The sequence below is a fragment of the Dama dama genome, chromosome 19 (genome assembly GCF_033118175.1).
Source record: "Dama dama isolate Ldn47 chromosome 19, ASM3311817v1, whole genome shotgun sequence".
Lineage (NCBI taxonomy): Eukaryota > Metazoa > Chordata > Mammalia > Artiodactyla > Cervidae > Dama > Dama dama.
The window spans coordinates 3,846,865-3,862,531 of NC_083699.1; the positions used below are offsets into that span (position 1 = coordinate 3,846,865).

A 15,667-nucleotide genomic window follows, 5' to 3' on the forward strand; every position below is an offset into this window, starting at 1 on the left:
GTGTCCGACTCTTTGTGACCCCCTGGGCTGTAGCCCACCAGGTTCCTCAGTCCACGGGCTTCTCCAGAAAAGAATACTGGAGTGGTTTGCCAGGGACTCTTTCCCAGGGGATCTTCCCAACCCAGGGTTCGAACTGGGGTCTCCTGCATTGTAGGCAGATTCTTTTTTTTTTTCTTAACCTGAAGTGAATGTTCACCTATTCTATGGTTCAGCTATGTGAAGGGTGAAATGATTTTCAGTGGATTGCTCTGGGAATTTGACTGGCTATGTGATATGGATCAAAATACTTAGTCATTATAAATGCCTTCATTTTTAATTTTTTAACTGGAGTGTTATAATGATTAAACAAGGTAAACTGTTTAGTATCTACACGTAGTAAATGTTTTATCTTTTTATCTTCACTATAATTATCATTCTCATCATTTTTCACTCACTCCCTTGGTCTTATGTGACTGTTTAAATTGTATTTTTTAAAAATAGTATTTATTTATTTAGCTATGCCAAGTCTTCATTGCCGTGTGTAGGAGGGAGCTTTCATTGCAGCATATGGGATCTAGTTTCCCAACCAGGGATCGAACCTGTGCCCCCTGCATTGGGAGCACGGATTCTTAACCGCAGGACCACCACGGGAGTCCCTTCAGTAGTATTTTTTAATTTAGATACAGCACAAAATGTCAGAGAGAGAAGAACAATCAGTCCTTGCCAACCTTGCTGCCTGTGCCTCAGGCAGGTTAGTGTGGAATGTAGGTTGATGTCTTCTAGTGAAGGAACTATTCAGCCTGAGAGCTACTTAAATCTGGTCTTTATATTGACAGTAACGATAGAGGCTGACAGGAATGCAGAGGTAGCTTGGTGGGGAGTCGGTTGTGGGGTCATGTGTCTGGGGGAAAAGGGGAACTAAAAATTGAGGCAGAGGAACCGGATGTGGTAACACAGTCATTCAGAGGAAGTGAGTTAAAAGGTAGAAAACATTAGCTTTTTCTTTAATTGAATAACAACATCAGTGTAATCTGTATTTGCAATAATAAAATTTAAACAAGTTGGAAATCAGGTTGATTCTGGCTCCATTTTGGACAGGTATTAGGATGTTGCTTTTGAAAAGCTGTAGCCAGTGTTAAGTGATGCTGTTTGTATGCCAGAAGATTTTGCTTTTGGCAGTGAAACGCTCCCACTTGACTGTTAATTTGCTGGCAACAGTTTTGTCCAGCTAGTTGGTGAGTTCTTAGAGGACATGGCGGGCTTTCCCGATGGCTCAGTGGGTAAAGAATCTGCCTGCAGTGCAGGAGACAGAGGAGATGCGGGCTCAAGCCGAGGTCAGGAGGGTCCCCAGGAGGAGGAAATGGCACCCCACTTCAGTGTTCCTGCCTGAAAAGTCCCATAGACAGAGGAGCCTGGCAAGCTACAGTCCAAAGGGTTGCGAAGGTTGGACACGACTGAGACACACACACACAGGATATGGAGGTGCTACTGTAGAGTGTGTCGCTGCCTGGTCAGTGAGTCCCCTGGGCCACGGGCGCCTGGAAGACAGGGCTCTGTCTTACTCGGCTTTGTTTCTGGTACCTGGTAAGAGTCACACCTGCCTCTTGAGAAACCTGTATGCAGGTCAGGAAGCAACAGTTAGAACTGGACATGGAACAACAGACTGGTTCCAAATAGGAAAAGGAGCACGTCAAGGCTGTATATTGTCACCCTGCTTATTTAACTTATATGCAGAGCACATCATGAGAAACACTGGGCTGGAGGAAGCACAAGCTGGGATCAAGATTGCCGGGAGAAATATCAATAACCTCAGATATGCAGATGACACCACCCTTATGGCAGAAAGTGAAGAAGAACTAATGAGCCTCTTGATGAAAGCGAAATAGGAGAGTGAAAAAGTTGGCTTAAAGCTCAACATTCAGAAAACTAAGATCATGGGATCTGGTCCCATCACTTCATGGGAAATAGATGGGGAAACAGTGGAAACAGTGGCTGACTTTATTTTTCTGGGCTCCAAAATCACTGCAGATTGTGATTGCAGCCATGAAATTAAAAGACGCTGCTCCTTGGAAGGAAAGTTATGACCAACCTAGACAGCATATTAAAGAGCAGCGACATTACTTTGCCAACAAAGGTCTGTCTAGTCAAGGCTATGGTTTTTCCAGTGGTCATGTATGGATGTGGGAGTTGGACGGTGAAGAAAGCTGAGCGCTGAAAAATTGATGCTTTTGAACTGTGGTGTTGGAGAAGACTGCCTGGATTAGAATCCTGGTTCTTCACATTTACTAGAGCAAGTTATTTTCAAGCAGAGTATTTTATTCTATAGTCAGTCTGTAAAATTAGAATGATGATAATAATAGATGACTTATAGTATTGTCATAAAGATTAAATAAGTGAATACCTGAATAAATGTTTAGTATGATGTCTTAAATGTTCCATAATTGTTAGCCATTTGTTACTTTTTTTTTTCCCCTTTATTTATTTATTTATTTTTTCAGTGGGTTTTCATTTGTTACTTTTTAAATTGAATTAAAAGACCCTGATGCTGGGAAAGATTGAAAGCAAAAGGAGAAAGGAGTAGCAGAGGATGAGGTGGTTAGATAGCATCACTGACTCAGTGGATGTGAATTTGAGCAAACTCTGGGAGATGGTGGAGGACAGAGGAGCCTTGCGTGCTACAGTCGATGGGGTCACAAAGAGTCAGACACAACTTGGCGAGTGAACAACAGAATTGAATTAAATTTCTGTTAGGGCTGCTGTCAAGGAGAACTAGTTAGGAAGAGACTTTTTCAAAATAAGTAGATTAAAACCAAAGCACGATAATCATTGAGCCTGAGATTCCAGAGAGGAATAATTTTATTTCTGTTTTAACAGTGAGTGTGTTTTAATTTCACGAGCATCAGTGGCCCCCTTGCTCTCCCTTACTTTACAAAAGTAAAGCACTTTTGTGCTAAAGATTTTTCTGTTTGTCTTGTTCATGATGGAAACTTTTTTTTTTTTTTTTAAAACAACGTGATTGTAAAAAGCAGTGTGAGCAAAGTAACATTTGCTTTCCTCAGGAAAGGCAAAGCAATTTCAAAATGACTCTCACTCACTAACAAAACTTGGATTCCAAGTCCCAGTGTTACAAGTACTATAGTTCAAGCTAGATATTTTATTTCTGAAATTCTAGCCAAAAGCATGAAACTCCTCAGCAATAGGAAGTTATAAAAGAGTACTTTAGCACAGCTGTAGGTTTTTCATTTCCTAATCTTAAAAGTACATTTTAGAAAAAGTATTCCCTGTACACATCTATCTTTTTCTTTGTGTTGATCTAGGTCTATTTCCTTATTTTACGGTAGTGTCTTTGGCCTTGGAGGAGTTAAATGACTGTCTCAAGCTCAAAGCTGATCATAATTTAATCAAATCAATTAAAGGAGGATGTTTTAATTAAGAGATTAAATGATACATTGTGATAATGGAGGTAAAAGCACTTTGTTGACTAAAGCACTTTGAAAACCATAAAGGGAAGTTGCTCAGTCGTGTCTGACTCTTTGTGACCCCATGGACTATAGTCTATCAGGCTCCTCGGTCCATGGGATTTTCCAGGCAGGAGTACTGGAGTGTGTTCCCATTTCCTTCTCCATTGTAAACCATAAAGCACTCTCTGCAAATATGAATTATTTTTAAAATAAGAATTTACTCTGAAGCATTGCTGGCTTTCAAGTATACTTCCAGGCTGATTATCCCAGAGGTAACAGAATAGATAGGTTCAGTGATCAAATTTGGATACTTGAGTTACAATTTATTGAATTTATTACAAACACACAGTGAGAAGCATAGATGAAAGATGGGTATGTTAATACACTCAGGATAGGGCGAAAAGTCACACCGCCCGAATCCTGTGTTTCTTAGTTTCTCCAGTCCCTATGCTGAGCTTCCCTGACGGCTCAGTGGTGATGAGCCCGCCTGCTAATGCAGGAGACGAGGCTTTGATCCCTGGGTTGGGAAGATCCCCTCGAGAAGGAAGTGGCAACCCATCCCAGTATTCTTTGCTGGGAAGTCCCATGGGCAGAAGGAGCCTGATGGGTTGCAGGCCATGGGGTCACAAAGTATCTGACACCACTTATCGACTAAACAATAAGAAGTCTCTGTGCTGCGTCCACTTTCCCTGGTGACAGTATGTTTACAGTGTAGTTGAGGATGAACAAGGGGACTCAACAGATGGAAAGTGTCTGGATCCAGTGTTTGCTTGCTCTGTTGGAGAGACCTGAGGTATTTACATCTGAACACAGCTGTAATTTGCTGTTAACCTGCAGAGCTGTTCATCCACCTGTCTCTGGCAAATGACACATGAGGCTAGAATGAGGATCCCCAGTGGGTGTTTGATGTAAAGACAGCAATCTGGATGTGTGACCTAATCCATGTTGTGAATACTTAAGATTTGCATCATCCTTCCGTCTTATGCTGTCTGTACATAGCACTTGCTTTGCTCCATCCTTTTAATCTGTATTCAAACTAATTGTGTGCAGTTTTTTCTATCTTTGGCCTACAGTTTACTGACAGCTACCTTAACTTTTGTTTCACTGTGTACATTTCACCTGTGTTTCAGAAGTTACTTGTTTACCATTTTTGTTTAGTTCCATGTCTTCCTCGTTTCTTTTGTTTTCCTTAAAGCGTATTGAATACAGCATCTTAAATAATACAGTAAGCTCACTTTACAGTTATCATTACTGTTATCCTCCATTATAAAAGTATAGCAGATCCTTGTTTTGTTCTGTTTTGGTGGAGGACTGAAATACTGTAGCATAGGAATCTGTGTCTATATGGAGGGGGGGAGTTATTAAAGAGATTGAATACCTTCAGCTCTCTGTGTGTATGTATTTCATTGAGTTTAGATCTTTCATTTTCAGCCCTGGATAAAAATGTTCAGATTACTTAAAAAATGGCAGTCTTAAAAGGGTGGTTTGATACTCCTTCTTTCTCTGGGGAAAAGGCATCTTTCAAAGCTAGGTCCAGAAATCCAGTAAATCTCTTCCTTTATATCTAGACCCTTATAATATAGAGAAAATAAAATGGAATTCTTGCTGGAAAATAATCTGTCTAGAAAATTTCTTGCTAGGGAATTGTCTATTGGGGAAAAACTCAGGAAGACAGTAAGTAGTTAAATGTTACAGAATTATTGCTTCTGTTTAATAATAATTACATGAAATCAGAATCCAATTGAAACAGTTGTATATGTAGTACATTTTGTCAATATATTCCTTTCTTAGTGGATGTGCATTTACAAAGTTGAGTTATTGTGATAAGCTGTGGTAGTAAATCAGAATCGTGGAAATGACAATTTAAATAATTTAACAACCTTTTGTTTTTAATGTTATGTGTACATTGGTTGTAACTTGATTGTTTTTAATTTTATATTTAGTATAATTTTGAAAACGCATCTCAGACATTTGATGACCTTCCAGCAAGGTTTGGTTATAGACTTCCAGCTGAAGGTTTAAAGGTAAGAAAATAGTAATATATGATTAAAATTATAGGATATTTAATAAAGTTATCTTTATTGATCTTTATTTGTTTAAAGAATGAAAATATTTCTTACTGTTACTTATAAAACCTATATATATTCTTTCATAAAGGGCTCAGACTATTGACAAGGTATGAAAAAGAAAGTGAAAATTACTTGTGATTATATTTTATTATTCTGCACTAGCTGCTATTAGCATTTTACATGATATTTCAGACCTGTTCTTCTAGAATATGTGCTATATGTTTGTTGAGATATATGTACAAATATTTGTGTATATATATTTATGTACACATATAATGAACCTATATTTAATACTCATAGAAATATGTCACTTGGTTACCTGCCATTTTTACTGAATTGTAAACTAGAACATCTTTTCATGCTAATAGACGAGGATCTGCCTTTTAGTTTGCTGTGCCTGCATGGTTTTGCAATATCATGAAATACTATGGGTTTTTGAATGTTTTTGTTTAATTTTTTTACTGTGCATATTTAGCTTGTCCAGTTTTTGTTAATGACTTTGCCCATTTTTAAATTAAAATGTCCATTCTTATTGATATGTAAGAATATATATTGAAAATATTAATCTATTATTTGCCTTATATGCCTCAGATAGTTGTCCTTCATCTTTTAACTTTAAAGTTTCAGAAGTTATATTTGTGTATTATAGTTGCATATTATTATCTTTCTCTGGAGTCATGCTTAAAAAAATCCTTCCGTGCTCCAATATAAGGTTTTCATATTATGTAAGTGAGAATACATGAAGTTGTGTGTATATGTACCACAGAATGTTTTCAGTTTGTTCTGATTTTTTGAAATTCCGTATTTAAGTGCCATAAAAATGTGCTCTCCTGGTCTTCAGATCCTTTTCTAAACATCCAGTGCTTTTAGTTCACACATTTATGAACTTGTAAAGTTCATAAGTGGTTATCATTATGTATATGAAAGGTTTCTTAATTTTTATAATGAAACCCATTCTAGCTAATTTATCCAGAAAGGAATTTATGAAGGGATAGAGATGTTGAGAGTATCGCAGCCTGGAGAAGCAGTTTCCAGACTGTGTCAGCAATAAAACCCAGAAGTGCCTTGTGGAACTGCCACGATAAAAGATTGATGGCAGCCACGGACCGCCAGAGAAAAGCACAGAACCTTGTCTCTGACCAAGAAGCTTCTGTGGTCTTAAAACAGTCTGCCTGTATGTGCCCAAGCTGGTCAAAGAGATACCCTTTGCCAAACTGTTTCCTCAAATCTATCACCTGGATTTTTCTAATTGACAGACTCTAGACCACACAGTCTAGAAAAGCTATGACAAATTTAGACAGCATATTAAAAAGCAGAGACATTACTTTGCCAACAAAGGTCTGTCTAGTCAAAGCTATGGTTTTTCCAGTAGTCATGTATGGATATGAGAGTTAGACCATAAAGAAACCTGAGCGGTGAAGAATTGATGCTTTTGAATTGCAGGAAATTGAAACCAGGTGTGAATATCAAACCAGCTATTCAAGGAAATCAGTCCCAAATATTCATTGGAAGGACTGATGCTGAAGCTGAAACTCCAATACTTTGGCCACCTGATGTGAAGAACTGACTTGTTAGAAAAGACCCTGATGCTGGGAAAGATTGAAGGCAGAAGGAGAAGGGGACGACAGAGAATGAGATGGTTGGATGGCATCACCAACTCAATGGATATGAGTTTGAGCAAGCTCCGGGAGTTGGTGATGGACAGGGAAGCCTAGCGTGTTGCAGTGGATGGGATCACAAAGAGTCAGACAGGACTGAGCCACTGAGCTGAGATCACACAGTGACGAGCTGTATATTGATACTGTAGCGACTTACCTGGCTGTGAGGGAGGCTGGATAATATAGTCATTGTTATTGTTATTTTTGTTGTTTTGGTCTACTTTGGGAAGGTAGGATCATAGTGTGGGAACAGTGGTTTCAAAAACTTTGGGCACTGTGAAAGAAAGGTATCCACTATTGTATTTACATTTGATTCCCCCACCTCCCCATATTAGCATTATGTCTTAGAGATCTTTCCGCAGCCTTGCTTGATATTCTGTAACATGAATGACCACAGTTTATTAGTCATATTCTATTAATAAATATTCAGATATTTTGGTTTCTTATCTAAAGCCAATTATTTTGCTAGGATAGAGGTTTGGAAGTGTAATAAATGAGTGCATGGGTATTTATATCTAAAATTTTCTTAGATGCACTAAATTACTTTTCTAAAAAACTGTACTAATGGGTATAAGAATATCCATTTTCCTACACCCTTGCCAATCCTGGATATTATCAGTCTTTTAAACTTTTGCCAATCTGATGGTTCAAAGAATTATCTTGTTTTAATTTGCATTTCTCTGATTACCAGCGATTTTGAGCTGGCAGCCTTGCTTCTATTCAGCATAAAGAGTCTGACCATCCTTTTTCACTGAAGAACCTTTCTGCTTAGTAAGCTTGGTTTAAAGAGTTTCATTAACTCCTGATAACCATAGTCTTATTGTAGCTCTTCTGTGCTATTGTAAATTTTGTCGTTTAGTCAATAAGTTAGTCCGACTCTTTTGCAACCCCAGGGATTATAGCCTTCCAGGCTCCTCTGTGCATGGGATTTCCTAGGCAAGAATATTGGAGTGGGTTGCCATTTTCTTCTCCAGGGGATCTTCCAGACCTCGGAGCCTAACCGGACTGTCCTGCTTTAGCAGGCGGATTCTTTACCACTGAGCCACCTGGGAAGCTCATTGTACATTTAGTTTATGTTTAAAAGGTATTTTGACAACTGTGTTTATTCACTGCCTGGGGAAAAAAAATAGTGTTAAATATCTGCCTGCTTTTACCCTGTAGTTATAGGGCAAGCCTAATAGGTGAAACACAGTGATAGTAAAGAGAGTATTCTAACAAATTGCAAATTGTTGGATCATTATAGATAGCTTTTATAGTTGCATAGCTGGCTTGCCATTGCCCAGAATTGGAATTCACAAACGCTAGCCTCCTTCTTCTTAGGAGAAGGCAATGGCATCCCACTCCAGTCCTCTTGCCTTGAAAATCCCATGGACGGAGGAGCCTGGTGGCCTGAGGTCCATGGGGTCGCTGAGAGTCGGACACGACTGAGCGACTTCACTTTCACTTTTCACTTTCATGCATTGGAGAAGGAAATGGCAACCCACTCCAGTGTTCTTGCCTGGAGAATCCCAGGGACGGGGGAGCCTGGTGGGCTGCTGTCTATGGGGTCGCACAGAGTCGGACACGACTGAGGCGACTTAGCAGCAGCAGCAGCCTACTTCTTCTTGTTTACAAGGAGGACTTGACGATAAAGTGGACATGGCTCACAGTAGTGTAATGTCTATAAAACTGATTAAACTGGTATGTTAAAAATATAACCAAATTAATTTAAAAATATTGTATGGTTATAGCATTAAGAGACATAGCTGACAAATATTTTTACTTTTGAGCTTTGTCCAGAGTATTTAGTTGGGATAGTTTTTGTAGGCTTATGTTCTGTAGACAGAATCTGTATATTTTATAATAGTATAAAATATTAGTATAAAATAAAATTGTAAAATATAGTAAAAAATTCTGTAGAATCTGTAGATTTTATAATAGTATCACTGAATTCCACCATTTATAAAAGATTAGCTATGTATGGTATGACGCATATCAATTGAAATTCTGTTTGCATTCCATTTACATGTGCCCCAATTAAGCTAATAGTAACGAAAGAATATTTTAGCTTTAATGTAAAAATGTGAATCTTATAAGAATTAAAATATATCCCATTATTGTTGGGATAATATTGTTGTTGAAGTTTTAAAAGAAAGATTTGATATTTTTACCTGGGGAAAACTCTTTGTTTTTGGTTATATATTTTAATTGGCTGTTTTAGCCAGTACCTTTAACAGAAAACCTTATTTGTTTTTTTTTTTTTTTTTGAGACCTTACTGGCTGTGCCTCAGATCCAAAAGGAAGAGTTATAACATCAGTATGTTCCTTTAAGTCTAAATATCTTATAAGAGACCTAAACATTGTCCAGAGTCAGATACTCACAAGAAGTTCCTTACTGAGAGTCCCCGTTAGACACCGCAGAAGGTCTTTAACTTCTCAGTTTGATGATGTATTTCCATTCTCTCTCCTGCCTCACTAAAATAAAAACTTACAAGTAAGTGTTACTCTTTTGCCATATCCTTGCCAAGACTTACTATCAGAATTAAAGGATTGCCCACTTGATGGGGTATGAAGCGCTGTCTTACTGCTTTTACTTGGGATTTCTTGAATAATTAGTGATATCGAGCATTAGTGAGATGTGCGTGTATGTGTGCTAAGTCACTCAGTCATGTCTGACTCTTTGCGACTCCATGGACTGTAGCCCACCAGGCTCCTCTGTCCATGGATTCTCCAGGCAAGAATACTGGAGTGGGTTGCCATGCCCTCCTCTAGAAGATCTTCCCGACCCAGGGATTGAATCCACATCTCTTACGTCTACCTGCGTCTACCTGCATGTAACATTATATAATTATATAACATTATATAATTATATAATATGTCTCTCTTTTAGTGAGATATAGCATTATTGGTCAAGCAGGCTTCTAGTTTGTATGTTTTTTAACCCATTTTTGTATTGGTTTGTAAATCTTTAAAATATTGACTTTTAGGAGTCCAGACACTAATCTCTTAGTTCAGTTTAGTCCAGTTGCTCAGTTGTGTCCGACTCTTTGCGGCCCCGTGGACTGCAGCACTCCAGGCTTCCCTGTCCATCACCAACTCCCGAAGCTTGCTCAAACTCATATCCATCAAGTTGGTGATGCCATCCAACCATCTCATCCTCTGTCGTCCCCTTCTCCTCTCGTCTTCAATCTCTCCCAGCATCAGGTTCTTTTCCAGTGAGTCAGTTCTTCCCATCAGGTGGCCAAAGTATTGGAGTTTCAGCTTCAGCATCAGTCCTTCCAATGAATATTCAGGTCTGATTTCCTTTAGGATGGACTTGTTTGATCTTCTTGAAGTCCAAGGGACTCTCAAGCATCTTCTCCAACACCACAATTTAAAAGCATCAATTCTTTGGCACTCAGATTTCTTAATCTTTTAGTTATATTGCTTATAAATATTTTCTTCTTTGTGCTTTTTAACTTAAAATTGCCTTTTAAAATTATGCCTAAGTTTAAATTAATGTAGACATCTTTTTTGATGTTTTGCATTTTCTGTATCTTAAGTAATCCTTCCCTACCCTGAGGCCTTGAAATATTTTTCTCTGTTTACTCCAAAATTTGTAAATTTTCCCCATGCCCTTCACTCCATGCTTGGGAGGTCTTTAATCTACCCAGGATTATTTTATTTTATAGTGTAAAATAGGCCCCTATTTTTACCTTTTTGAAAGAATACCCAACTACTAAAGCATCATTATTGCATAGTCAGGATTTTATCATGTAGATTAGTAATGCTAGCAAAGTTTCTGATTAGACTGTCTGTATATTATCAGTATCATTGGAATAATTCAGTTATATACCAAAGGCCAGTCTCAGGGGGATCAAACTTTTCTAGGTTTCTTGTTTCTTTGTTTTTAAGAAGTGCCTTGACAAGTAGGGGGAATAATAATGATTATTAAAAATTCAAATCAAGATTATCTCTGAAAGGTAAGCCTAGTATTTGGGGTTTCCTGAGTATTCCTGTCAATGGCAAATCTTGTTTTCAGCAAAACACCTTTTGGGCTGGATTTACCATGATCTTTTTTTTTTTTTTTAACATGTATTTATTTATTTGGCTGCATGAGGTCTTAGTTGAGACAGACAAGCTCTTAGTTAAAGTGTGTGGGATCTAGTGCCCTAGCCAGGAACCGAGCCAGGGCTCCCAGCACTGGGGGTACAGAGTCTGTCCCTGGACCACCAGGGAAGTCTGGTGCGGCGATGTTTGCAGACAGCGCATTTGTAACCTGGTACTCAGCCTGCGTTCTTCATGTCAACGAGAAGACAGAGGATAAAGATCTTGGCAGGCAGGTTCATCCTTGACTGCTTTCCTCATATACAGACAGACAAAGGTACAAATAAAGGATTTCCTCTTATTAGTTTTTTTTCTTCTGATCTTTATTCTTAAATTAGTGCCTTATAGCATCATCCCCAGTTAATTTTTCACAAACTGTACTATTCTTTGAAAATAAATTTACTAGTTAATTTTAGGATTATTTTATAAGAAATCATTTTGTTTAATGTAAAGACGAGATTAGAAGATAATGTTTTTTTTTGTTTGTTTTTTTTGCTGTGAAGGAAAATGCAAATATAGCAAGGAAATGTGGTTGTTTGTGAGACTTCCTTCACTTCCTTTGTAGCAGATATTCAAGAGAGATTCAGGACTGCTGCTGTGTTTTTCCTCCAGACACCTGACAGCTTTGTGATAGGAAGAGGTCTTGGTTAAGGCTGAACGTGCGTGGCTGCCTCTCTCCTAAGAACTGTTGCAATGTCACCTACGAGCTGTTGCAATGTCACCTTCAATTTGTTGGCTAAAACAGAGGTCAGAGTTTCCTTTTTGAAGGAAAAATAAGGAAATAGGGCCATCAAAACAAGGAATAAAGCCACTTGGCTATACATAAAAGGAGAATTCTAAAATACAAAGGCATTTTCAATTGCACAAACTTTGATCATATTCAAAGAATGCTTCTTCAGTGACTCTTGAACATATAAAATAAGCCTTTTCCTGTTAATTTCAAAGGTGATGATTGCTTATTCATGTATTACTGAATCAAGGAATATAGAATCTCGTTAGAGATAGAAAATAATGAAGAATTATTTCCTTATGGTAGCTTATCACTTAGATGTGGGGGAGCTGGGAGACAGTATAAAAGGGAGGGCCTGAGAAGAGTGCACGAGAAAATCTAAGCATCTCACCCGTCTTAGGTGGGATTCCTAAAATCCAGCCTTGGTTTTTCTCCTTTGTCCCACGGTTTGGGCCCTCGTCTCTTCCACCGTCCTCCGACCCGCCCACATTGTTCTGCTTGTTCTCCTGCCACCTTGGAAGAAAAAGGAGGCTTAGGTTCTGATACTGTAAATCAACATAGTCAGCCCACACACATCCCTGCCTCACTACTGGGCGTTTCTGGTGTCTGTTCGCTTAGTAGTTTTCATTAGATTTTCTTGCTGGCTTTATCAATTTGATATGGTAAAAATTGGTAATTACCTTAAAAAAAGGTAATTTTTTATTCCTTTGTCCATGAAAACCTATTTTTCTGGCTATAAGAGTAACACATGGTCACTATAAAAATTAAGATGATGTAGGATGTGAAAAGAAGAATTTGAAAATCATCCATTTATGTATATTACTTTGCAACTTCTTGAAATTTGGCAATATCATAACATATCTAAATATCATGGGTATCTTTTCATGTAAAAATATATGTATTCATAGCATCACTAGAAATTTTGTAATTTATTGCAGTACTGGAATTATACCATAATGTGCCAATCCCTTGTGTCATTATACACTTAGGTTGCTCTTTATTTTAAAAATTATGAAATATTGGAAACAGAATAGCGTAGGGAAACAACAGAATACCAGTATACCTACTACTTAGATGCGAATATTTTACAGTTTTTTAAAGAAGAAATAAAGTGTTACCAATACCACTGAAACATTCTTTTTATCCTCCCAATTAGATTCCCTCATAGATAATCATTACCCTAAAATTTATGTGTATATTTCCCATTTAATGTTATAAAACATGTTACCTTATGAACACTGTTGTGCATGCTTTTATGTTTCATGAGGCTTCTAAACTTGCCTTTTTCATCCAACAATGTATTTGAAATTTATATTATTATATAGTCTTAATTCATTTCAATGAATAGTACTTCATTTTATGACTATGCTACAATCTGTTTTTTTATTTTGTTGGTAGATATGTAAGATGCCATTTTTTAGCTATTTTATAGTGTTGCACTGAATAGCCTTAAAAATATCTCCTTGCATACAGTATAATTAAAGGTCATTTCACACTCATCAGATTAGTGAGAAAAAAGTCTTATCAATGGCTGACAAGGAAATGGGAAACCAAGTATTCTTGTGTATGGCTGGTATATGAACTTCTGACCACTTTGGAGAGATTGATAGTATCTTCCTTCTCTAAATTAGAGTTTGCCATGGTGAAATAATTTACTTTCCCCCATACTTACTGTATTTCTTATTTCATTTAATAAAGAAATCAGTGATCATCATCTTTGAAATTAACAGAAAATCCAATACCAATACCAACACATATTATTTTGTATCGTTCTCCCTACTTTTATCTGTGAACCTGCACCACCCCTTCTTGCTATTCACCATTCTCTTTGAATACTGCATACTGAAATAATTTCAGTAGTTAGGATCTGACCATTGCTATCAGTAATTTTAAGTTCTGACCCCCTTAATCCAGCCTGATAACCAGATTATATTCAACTTTAGTTAACTAGATTGTGCTCAACTCTAATTGAGTCATTGTAGAAGGAAATGACTACCCACTCCAGTATTCTTGCCCGGGAAATCCCATGAAAGAGGAGCCTGGCAGGCCACAGCCCAGAGGGTTGTAAAGAGTCGGACACGACTTAACAGCACACGACTGGCTTGTGATAATGACAAATTGCAGACACTTATGATGATGACATATTACTCAGGATTCACTTTTGTTTGTAAAACTGAAGGAGAATTTCTGTGCTGTCTCTTAAGTTTTCACAGATTTACTTTCTTTGTTTCTGAACTTTTTGTTATCAAGGATTTTGTTAAGAACTCTAATTGATTAACACATTTAAAGCTTTTATGTTCTTAGAGGATTTGCCAAGTACTGTGGACTATAAAATATGAATAAATATTCCTTACTGATGTTTATTGATTGTATGGCAATATAGAAGACCATCTTAAAGGACATGTAATTACAGTGTAAGTTCAATTCCCTTAGAATTCCTTATTTTTTAAAGAAACCATCTTGTCGGATGTATCAAGTCCTAGAAGTGTACCAGTCTTTTGAGCTTTTAATTTTCCACTTTGTTGATTCACCGTATGTGTGCTAAAGTCTCTTCAGTCGTGTCCAAGTCTACGACTCTGTGGACTATAGCCTGCAAGGCTTGTCTGTCCATGGAGGTTCTCCAGGCAAGAACACTTAAGTGGATTGCCATGCCCTCCTCCAGGGGATCTTCCTGACCCAGGGATCAAACCTGTGTCTCACAATGTCTCCTGCGTCGGCAAGTGGATTGTTTACTGCTGACTCTGCCATGTAAATCCCTGTTGGTTCAGAATGAAGTGACAATTTTTAATTTTTCTTAATGATAACGGTATGAGTGGGTATGCTGGTGAAATAGTGTGCAACCCATTGCTAACTAAAAAGCATTGTCCACCAGAGGGCGCAGTGATTTTGTTTTCTCTACGTGCACAGAGAAGCCTGTACTGAGTGGACTTGCCTCCTAGAGCTTGAGATTTATAAAATCAAAATCCTGACAAATAGCTACTTCTATGTTAGGTAAAACCCAAGGCAACAATCCTTACATTTTTATATATTATATTGTTATTTTTAAGAATCAAATTTGATACTAGAATTAAATCTGCCCTTAAGTCTTAAAAGATAGGTTCTGAAAAGAGAAGAAATATAGCTTAGTAGCAGCATGTCAAAATTTTGTTGAAAGGACTGTAATGTGTTTGTCAGAAACCTAACTTGGTTTTATGGCGCATCAGTTGACATGTAGTATCTAGAAAAGGTTAAAGTGTGACATTTCCTGTCTGTTGTATTGGTCAGGTCACTTATAGCAGTATATTATTAGGTTTGGGCACCAGATTGAACTATAGTAAAGTTTAAGAACAAGTCAAACATCACCTTTTCTGTTACTGCCTCACATAGAATAATTTTCTCTGATCTGTGCATTTGTACTGCATGTTGTTTTTATTTTGTTTTATCTTGTTGAACTTAAAGTAATGAGTAATGGTTAAGGGGTGTTTTACTGCCTAAGAGGAGAGTAATCTCCAGCAGTTTGTGAAAAGGGAATTAAATGTACCTTGTATGTGAAAGTTACTAGTAGATTTTAGAAGAATGGTCTAACAAAGCATGAGAGAAAATGGCAATGGATCTTTTTAACATTCGAGAAACAAATTAATCTGTCACACGTTAAGAAAACGTTAGCTGATAAAGTCTGGTTGACCAGTGTGACTCTTTTTGTCTGTGTTTGAATGTAAAAGTTAT

The 15,667-nt window shown here is 37.5% G+C and overlaps 1 protein-coding gene across 2 annotated transcripts in view; it reads left to right on the forward strand.

The window, feature by feature from the left end:
- The window catches only part of RNF13 (ring finger protein 13), a 111,230-nt gene that overhangs the window by 34,084 nt on the left and 61,479 nt on the right, over positions 1–15,667 (forward strand). For both annotated transcript variants that reach the window (XM_061168091.1, XM_061168092.1), the window contains exon 3: positions 5,384–5,464. In XM_061168091.1, the coding sequence (XP_061024074.1) occupies positions 5,384–5,464 (81 nt within the window). The remainder of the gene's footprint in view (positions 1–5,383; positions 5,465–15,667) is intronic.